The sequence below is a fragment of the Nicotiana attenuata genome, chromosome 7 (assembly GCF_001879085.1).
Source record: "Nicotiana attenuata strain UT chromosome 7, NIATTr2, whole genome shotgun sequence".
Classification (NCBI taxonomy): Eukaryota; Viridiplantae; Streptophyta; class Magnoliopsida; order Solanales; family Solanaceae; genus Nicotiana; species Nicotiana attenuata.
The window spans coordinates 80,909,220-80,918,115 of NC_031995.1; the positions used below are offsets into that span (position 1 = coordinate 80,909,220).

An 8,896-nucleotide genomic window follows, 5' to 3' on the forward strand; every position below is an offset into this window, starting at 1 on the left:
CCGGTGGTATACCTGTCATATCTGAATGGGACCAAGCAAAACAATCTGCGTTAGCCTTTAAAAATTCAATCAACTTACGTTTTATCTCTGGGCTGAGGTTGGTCCCAATGTAGATTTTTCTGTCCAACCAATGTACAAATAGTACCACAGCTTCCAGTTCTTCGATTTTTGTTTTGCTGTTTTCATTTTCTTCTGGTTCTTGAATAGTATCAGGCCTCGAGTTTACATCTGTTTGCCCGTCTTCAGTTGAGGCTCGTGTTGCTGCATCCTCAACTGAATTCTGTGATTGCTATTTTTCGTCACTTTTTGCGCTTGAATCTGCCACAGAGTTAATGTTTCGAGAAGCTTGTTGGTCACCACGGATTTGTCGTATTCCCCATTGTGAAGGGAACTTGATAACTTGATATAAAGTAGATGGAACATCATCCATTTCGTGAATCCATGGTCTACCGAGAATCATATTGTAAGCCATATCCATTTCTACTACATGAAATTTGGTGTCTTTGATTACTCCTTCTGCGAATGTGGTGAGTATTATCTCCCCTTTTGTTACGATGCTCAAGTTGTCAAAACCAGACAAGGTGTGTGCCTTTGGTATCAGCTTATTATTGGCTTGCATCTCGTTTACCACTCTCAACAGAATGATATTCACATAACTACCTGGGTCAATCAAAACTCGTTTTGCATTAGTGTCATGTACAAGTAAAGATATTACCAGTGCATCATTATGCGGGGTCAGCACACCATCTGCATCTGCATCATCAAATGTTATACTATCTTCTTCCAAAACCTGTCGAACTCGCTTCCCGTGGGTGACTGTAATTTTTGACACCTTCTTTGCTGCTGTATATGTTACGCTATTGATCTCCTCTCCACTTATGACATTAACCGTCCTTTTTGGTGAAGGAGGTTTTGGCGGTTCCTACCTATTCTTTATATATACTTGCTTTCCCTTTTCACTAAACAATTCAGTTAAGTACCCTTGTTTTAATAAATGCTCTACTTCACCCTGTAACAATCTGCAATCCGCCGTTTTGTGACCGTGATCGTTGTGAAACTTGCACAAAAAATCGGGATTTCTCTTGTTTGGGTTTGATCTCATTTCTTTTGGCCACCGTACCTTGTCTCCCATGCTCCTTAAAATAGCCACCAACTCGGATGTGCTAACATTAAAATTGTAGCCGCCGATTTTGCTTTCGAGCGTCTGTCATCCTGTCGCGTATCTCGTATGTTTCGCTCTTTTCCGAACCTTGATGATGAACCTGACTCTCTATCTCTTGATCTAGGATCATACCTTGGGTTTTCTTGTTTTGAGCGCGAATACCTTCCTGCTGGTCCCATATAAGGTTCGTACCTGTTTTTACCGGACCTTTTTTCAATTTCAGCTCGTCTTGAACTCACTTTTTCATCTTTCCGGGACTGAATGATAGTATCTTCTTCTATCCGCAGCTTTGTGATGTATCTATTATAAACATCATTCCAAGTTGTTGTTGGAAATTATCGTAAGCTTTCCTTGAGTCTTCTCGTGGCTTCCGAGCTTTTTTCATTTCGATTACTGGCAAAGGCCATAGCCGCGTAGTTATCAGGTACACGTGGCAACATCATCCTTTCACGCTGGAATTTGTCTAGGAATTCTCTGAGCAGTTCCGTATCTCCTTGTTTTATTTTGAAGATGTCCTCCATTCTCTTTTCAACTTTTTGAGCTCCCGAGTGTGATTTGATAAATGAATCTGCAAGCTCAGCAAAAGAATCAATAGAATTTTCAGGTAAAAGAGAGTACCATGTCAATGCTCCTTTTGTGAGTGTTTCTCCAAATTTTTTGACCAATACTGATTCAATTTCTTGCTTGGTCAAATCAATGCCCTTTACACCAGTTGTGAATGCAGTTACGTAATCACGTGGATCAGTTATTCCATCGTATTTCGGAATATCAGGCATCTTGAATTTCTTTGGAATTGGTAAAGGAGCGACACTTAGCTTCCAAGGTTGTTGAGATTATTTGGCCATATCTATCCCCCTGATTATAGGCGGCACCCAGGTATCTGCTCTATGCGATCGCTCTGCTCCTTGAGCTGTTTCTGTAAAGTTAGTACTAAACTTTGTAAATCAGAATTAACTGGGTTACCTGACCCTCCATCACGAGCTTCGCTGGGAGTTCCTCCACTGCCTGAGTTAACGAGTCCTGAGCGAGGATTTTCTACGGTGTTGTTGTTTGGAGTTGGTGTTGGTGGTACAGCCGGCAACTGGTTAGCAAAAGCCTGAAGAGCATTGCTGACCTGTTGAACGATTAATTTTTTCAAAGCTTCATCAATAGCCTGATCATTCTCAAACTGCTCGTTCATATTTGATTCAGATCTGTCAGGAGACCCTTCTCGAGATTGTCGAGGAGAGTTTCGTTGTGAGGAGACTGGAGTTCCATCACCTTGTTGATTCTCCTGATGTTGCTGATTTTCTTGGTGCTGTAATTTTTTTTGGTTGTTGTCGTTGACATTTGACATGATTGTTTTGACAAAAGAGTTGATTTAGAAAGTAAAAGATTATCAGATTCCCGGACACGGAACCAATTTGTTTAACCAGAAAATAGGAATTTCGGTCAAAGCGTAATTTTAGAAGAACTCGGGTTACTGATAATCAAATAAGGAAATAATTACGTAACAAGAGAAGAAAAATTGAACTGAGAAGTAACTAAGTAAGTAATTTAAAGCAATGTAAATAAGTATATTCCAATAATAATCTGTGTGTCCTATACAAATGTTATTTCTCGCCTTTTATAGTTATTTCTAAGTACTACGTTTCTTTCCTCTCATAATAGAGTTATTATGAGCAATTAATGTTATTAATGAAACGTTATAATTGGCAATCGTAACTGTTTCGTGAAGTTCTATAATGCTCCCCACCATTTATGCTCATTAATTGCAGATATTACGTATCTGTACTTTTTGTTGTCTTGATTCATTCAAACGATGTCTCTTCAAATTATCAAGAGATCTGAGTAACCGTTCCTTCTTGTTTTCTTAAACCTTTGCTCGTACCTATTAAGACCCGCATCTCTTTGCATACTCTTTGCCAGCTATCACTTATTAATCCACATGTCTTGACATATCAGCCACATAATTAATCCAAATGTTAACTTGATTTTTCCCAATACAACGCTGCCATGTGAATATTTTTTGTCCATATGATATTTTTATTATAAAATATATATTTTTATCTTTCTAAGTCCACGAACTATTTAAATTTTTTTTTTTCGTGCCAAAATCTGTTAAAAGAAAAAAACTACAAATAACGTTATTTTGACAATAAATTTTTATTTGGCTAAAGATAATGATATTTTAATCAAGTTACTTTTACATATTTGGTTAGGAAAAAAAGGAATACACAGTTAGAGTAAATTATCATTGATATTGGCTAAATAAATATTTTAGCTAACAATAGTAAAATTTCGGCCAAATATTTGCGAATTTACCCGAAAAAGAAAAATGAATAGTTTAAATAAATAGTCAGATGGAAATAAAAATAAGAATACACAGTATTTTTGTTCTTTTTGTAGAAAATATACCATTTTGAACTTTATTAATTTTGCTAAATTTTCTTTTTTATTTGGCTAAAGTAAATGAAGTTTCAACTAACTTTTATAAAATTGGATCGGTAAAAAGATAAGAAATACATAGTTAAAACATATATTCATTGTATCAACAAAAATACAACCGGGATAAAACATGCAATGTATATTAAGAAGATACAACAAGAAATATAATTGGAACAAATAAATCATAATATTTGATCATGTGATAATTAATATTTAAAAAATATCCCGCTTGGAAGCTGAGTTTTTGATTTTTATTGTATGCACGCTCTTTGCCAAATCAGCATCTAGGGTGGTCAAGACTATTAAATTTCCAAGTTTAGGGCTAGTAAAGACCACGTGAGTTTTAAGGGAGAACTAAACCAAAGCTGCCAAGTTTAGGGGGTTCCGAACTATTTTGCCTTTTATTAAAAAAATTATATTTTTAAAGTCTACCTCGTATAATAACTTTTAATATAACATATCAAATATCCAATAATAAATAATTCTATATTACATTACATATATATTTCGTGATCAATTCGTCCATCCAAAAGTTATTCCACTCTCATGGGATGCTAGTGAACTTGCAAGGTGTGTGCACCTTTGCAATATTAATTGACATGGAGTTTTTTAATAATAATAGTAATAATCTTTTTATCTCAATTTTTTTGCAACGATCTTTTTATCTCATTTTTTTTCACTTTGTATTATTTAGAGAGTTGGAATTGAAATATTAGTAACTTTGTAAGGTTTAATATTTTTGTTGAGAAATATGAGAAGCCAAATTTTTAGTGAAGAACGTATAACAACTGGAAATAAAGTATTTATGGCATTTAAATAGGAGTAACTAAACTTTCTATTTAAGTGGGATTTACATTGTGGACTGAATTGGAGTAAAATACAAAGTTGAGGGACTAGATTTATTGTGTTAAATTTTACTTCCTTTTCCTGGCACCGTCTCATACCTTCTAACCTTATTCCCACTGTATATATGAAAAGAGAAAAATCCAAATTAAAAGAAGTTAAGTCCAAAAGCTGTCTGAGACGAAAAATCAAACACTTGCCCTTCATTCCCCGTCTCTCACTGTTCATAGATTGGTTAATTTTAGACATTTTTCTTTATAGACGCCTGTAGTTTTCAGATTTGTCATAATCGACAGTGTTGTCGAATCTTGATTCTAATTATGAAACGAGGTTACTCGGAATCTCCATCTTCAAGTTCTCATGGACCTCCTCAATCCAAATTTAAGCACAACCCTGAAGGTAATTTTTCTTCTTTTTCTTTTAGGAAATATCCCACTTGATTTTTATTTACCCAGAATTCTTGGTATAATATGGATACAAAGTTTTTGTTCATTGTTGCATTAATACCCAATGAAGTTAGAGACTTTATTGTTATTTTAGCTCAATCCCAGAAGGTAATTTTCCCCTTTTTTTGTTTATGTGTTGCATTAATACCCGTAAAGTTGGAAACTTTACTTTTGTGTAAGCACAACCTAGAAGGTACTTTTTGTCCCACTTGATTATTGGCATTTTATTTGTATTGAATGGATACAGAATATTTGTTTTCGTTGTTGTATTAGTACCCTGAAAGTTGGAGAATTTTACTGTTATTTTAGCTGCTAAAGTGTTTTGCTACAATTGGTATAATATCAGAATCTTATTTACTATGCAGGGTAGTTGTTTAACTGCTAGGGGCGAATGTATTATGCCGTAAAAAAATGAACTTGTGATGCTAAACTTTAGGATAACCCTTTTGGATAAAAGAAGTCAGAAGTTGGTTTTCTATTGCGGTTTGATTTAAAGTTTGAACTGGTGTCAGGCGACACTCATTTTCTTGAAGATGAGAGTACAAAAATCTTTGCCAGGAAGGTGGCCGATCATTACAGCGCGAGGACCAACCAAACTCTTGAAGAGCGCGAAGCAAGTCCTATCATTCATTTAAAGAAACTTAACAATTGGGTATGTCTTGTTTGTTCATGGGCAGGGTTATTCTGCATAGTTCATCGCTAATAAGGTTTTCTGGCATGTTAGATCAAGAGTGTCTTGATTCAACTTTATGCCAAAAGAGGGGATGCAGTCCTTGATCTTGCTTGCGGGAAGGTACTTCTTGCCTATTGTACTGTATCTCAATTATCTGGCAGTCTGACCTGTTAATTTTTCTAGGTGGTAATAAACAAGTCATCATGCATCTTATTTTCAATGTCTCTCTGTTTAAACCAGGGTGGTGATCTTATTAAATGGGATAAAGCAAAGATTGGATATTATGTTGGTATTGATATTGCGGATGGTTCGGTAAGTTCACGCTAGATGAATATATTTTTGTTGCCTTTTCTGCTCTTGCCGCTGTAGGTCAGAGCTTCCTTTCAGCAAGCTGATTTATTTTGTTGAAATATTTATATGACTTTCTAGAAGACATGCCATCTGTTACTTGATGACTTATAATGTGGAAAGATGTTTTTAACCATTATTAGATGTTCTGATGTTCAGCACTAAATTGCACGTATTCAGTCAGATTAGGTTCATGTTTCTATTTATCGTCAGTAGTACTCTGCTAGTATTCTTTTTAAGATTCAAAATTTACTAAACTTGCTGAGCGCGCATCCTATTAGCATAAGTACCGAGTGCACCTGCCTTGTTTTCTTAGTAGTCTTCATTGTTGGAATAACTCTCTGATTTGGTTAGGCTTTTGATATATTCTTTCCATGAACAATGTTGTAACAACTCAAGTTTGTTGGTAAGAAGTGGAGTAACACATTGGGGATCTCTATTTTGTGTGTTAGGTTCAGAGGCGGAGCTAAGATTTGAACTTTATCTAAATTATAGGATAGCGATATAAGGTGTTAGTAACTGGGTTCTGAATTTAATTTTTATACATATTTAGTGAATATTTAATACAAATTCAAAGTTTGGACTAAAGCTACTGGGTTCCACCGAACTCGTAGGTCGGCTTCGAGCTCCGCCACTGGTTAGGTCATCGTAGAACTTTACCTTATCCCAAGAAAAAAAGCGGTTATCATAGACAACTTTTGCTTATGGTGAGGGTGCCATGTACCTGATCTGCATGTTATGCTATCATTTTTGCTCGCGTAATTTACCAATACTAGCTGATCAAATTTGAATAATTTGTAGCTGACTAGTAGCATTGACCAGCAAGATAGAAATAGAATATCAATTTTTACTTGAGGGAAATGTTGATCAAGTTGTGGTTTTAGCCTTTTAATTGGAGGTTAATCTGGATGATTCACATCAAGCGAAGGTCACAGAACCTTAAATTGTACCCAGTTGACATCACAGGCCTAAATGCGTCAGATATATGAAATGCTTTCATTTCTTAAATGTCCTCCATTTAGTTGATTTACATGCTAGGTTTATCCTTTATTTTCGGAACAAAAATTCATCTTTTAGAAGGTTATATTTCTCTATATTATGATGGATTCTAGTTTTTGAGGTCCATGTTTTATTTTGTATGGTAGTTGAATGCTAGCCTGACTTTGATATTACCGTTGTATTATATAAAGATAGAAGACTGCCGAACCCGGTACAATGGGGAGGCAGATCACCATCAACGCCGCAAAAAGTTCTCATTTCCTGCCAGACTTATGTGTGGAGATTGTTTTGAGGTAAATCAGCTAACCACATGATCAAGTTTTGTCATTCTTGCAGATGGAACTGAAAATTCATTTCTTTTATAATTTTATTGCTTTCTTTCTCGTCGTAAACATCAGGAATGTTTAACGAGTCATTTCCTAGACATACTAGGACCTAGATGCCATGTCATTAGCTTGATGTGCTGTGATGATCAATATTTGCTTTAAACTACTGATATCCCAAACTGCTTTGTGCTTTAACTGAAAAATCGTAGGGAGTGACTCCACTGATATCTTTTGTGTGGTGAACTTCAGGTTCGTCTGGATAGGGTGTTAGCAGATGATGCACCTTTTGATGTTTGTAGCTGTCAGGTATGCCTGTCTCCTGCATTTCATATTATACAGCAAGCTTTGTTCTTCGTAGGTTTAGGTCAAAAACTTAGTTTGAAATTTCGCTCTCAGTGACCATTAGTAGTATTTTCCCGTAGAAATCTGTCGTACCAATTAGCTGTCTTCCGGCTTAGCCGATAGAGATACATGCTTCTATGAGTTGAATTGCTTTATAAGACAACTTCTCTTACTATATAAAAAAAAGAAGATAACTTCTCTTACTACCAGAAAATTTGAGGTGTTTTGGATATGTTGATGCCCTCGTAAATATCTCTTCTCAAGCTTTCATGCTCTGCTTCCTGGCTATATTAGATGTTTCCTTTCTGCTAGCGTCGTTGTCCATCTTTACCTGTTATTTTTCCGTTGAAAACTGAAATTACTTAGTGTGATCAGAAGCTTTTCCAGACAAGCTCACTGAAAAAGGAGTATAATCCACATCTTTCTTAATTTTGAAAAGGAAAAACTTTAGGGAAGTAAAGGTTGAGGAAATATTGGATGTACAGTATTCTCCTAATTGGATGCCTCTGCATAGTAGCTGTAGAGGCGACATCCCTTTATCTAGTAAATTATGCTTGTCTTGGGTGGACTTTCATAGTTGATTGTAAACAAAGAAAACTTGAACTTTGCAGTTTGCTATGCATTATTCGTGGTCTACTGAGGCACGTGCACGGCGTGCGCTGGCCAATGTCTCGGCTTTACTTCGACCTGGAGGAATATTTATTGGAACAATGCCAGATGCCAATGTCATCATCAAGAAGCTAAGAGAAGGTTTATTTTCTACACTGCTCTGCTTGTCCCTCTTGAAACTATAATGTCATGACTGTGATGTCTTTGTTGATGTGTGTTCACTGTCATCTCTAGCTTTTCAATTAAAAAGATCAAGGAGCTGAAGTTCAACAAGAAGTTCGCTCAACATTTATTTATTCCTTTTTGGTTCTTTTGGGACCCGGGGGGGTGGGGGTGGGGGTGTAAAATGGTAGACTGGTGTTGACAAATAATTTCCTGCAAGGCACATTAAGGATTCCTTCACAATAGAAGTTATTTGAGGGTGTATTTGGTATCAAGGAAAAATGAATAGGAGTTATCTAAGGGCGTGTTTGGTACGAAGGAAAATCTTTTGTGAAAAAAATATTTTTCAATTTTCCCATGTTTGGTTTGCTTAAATGTTATGTAAAATATTTTTCTAGTGAACTCATTTTCCTTTAATGGGGGAAAATGACTTCCCTACGGAGAGGAGAGAAAATATATTCCAAAACTCACTTTCAACCTCCCCCACCTTACTGCCACCCCCTATTCACACCCTCGCCACCCCGAGCCCCCAAACCCCGATCTACCACCTTGCACCCCG

The 8,896-nt window shown here is 36.1% G+C and overlaps 1 protein-coding gene across 1 annotated transcript in view; it reads left to right on the top strand.

Moving 5' to 3' along the window:
- Positions 4,535 to 8,896, top strand: part of LOC109229367 (mRNA cap guanine-N7 methyltransferase 1) — a 7,505-nt gene continuing 3,143 nt past the window's right edge. The window contains exons 1-7 of the mRNA XM_019394788.1: positions 4,535 to 4,831; positions 5,391 to 5,530; positions 5,603 to 5,671; positions 5,792 to 5,863; positions 7,090 to 7,191; positions 7,474 to 7,530; positions 8,178 to 8,316. Of these exons, the coding sequence (XP_019250333.1) occupies positions 4,753 to 4,831; positions 5,391 to 5,530; positions 5,603 to 5,671; positions 5,792 to 5,863; positions 7,090 to 7,191; positions 7,474 to 7,530; positions 8,178 to 8,316 (658 nt within the window). The 5' untranslated portion in view covers positions 4,535 to 4,752. The remainder of the gene's footprint in view (positions 4,832 to 5,390; positions 5,531 to 5,602; positions 5,672 to 5,791; positions 5,864 to 7,089; positions 7,192 to 7,473; positions 7,531 to 8,177; positions 8,317 to 8,896) is intronic.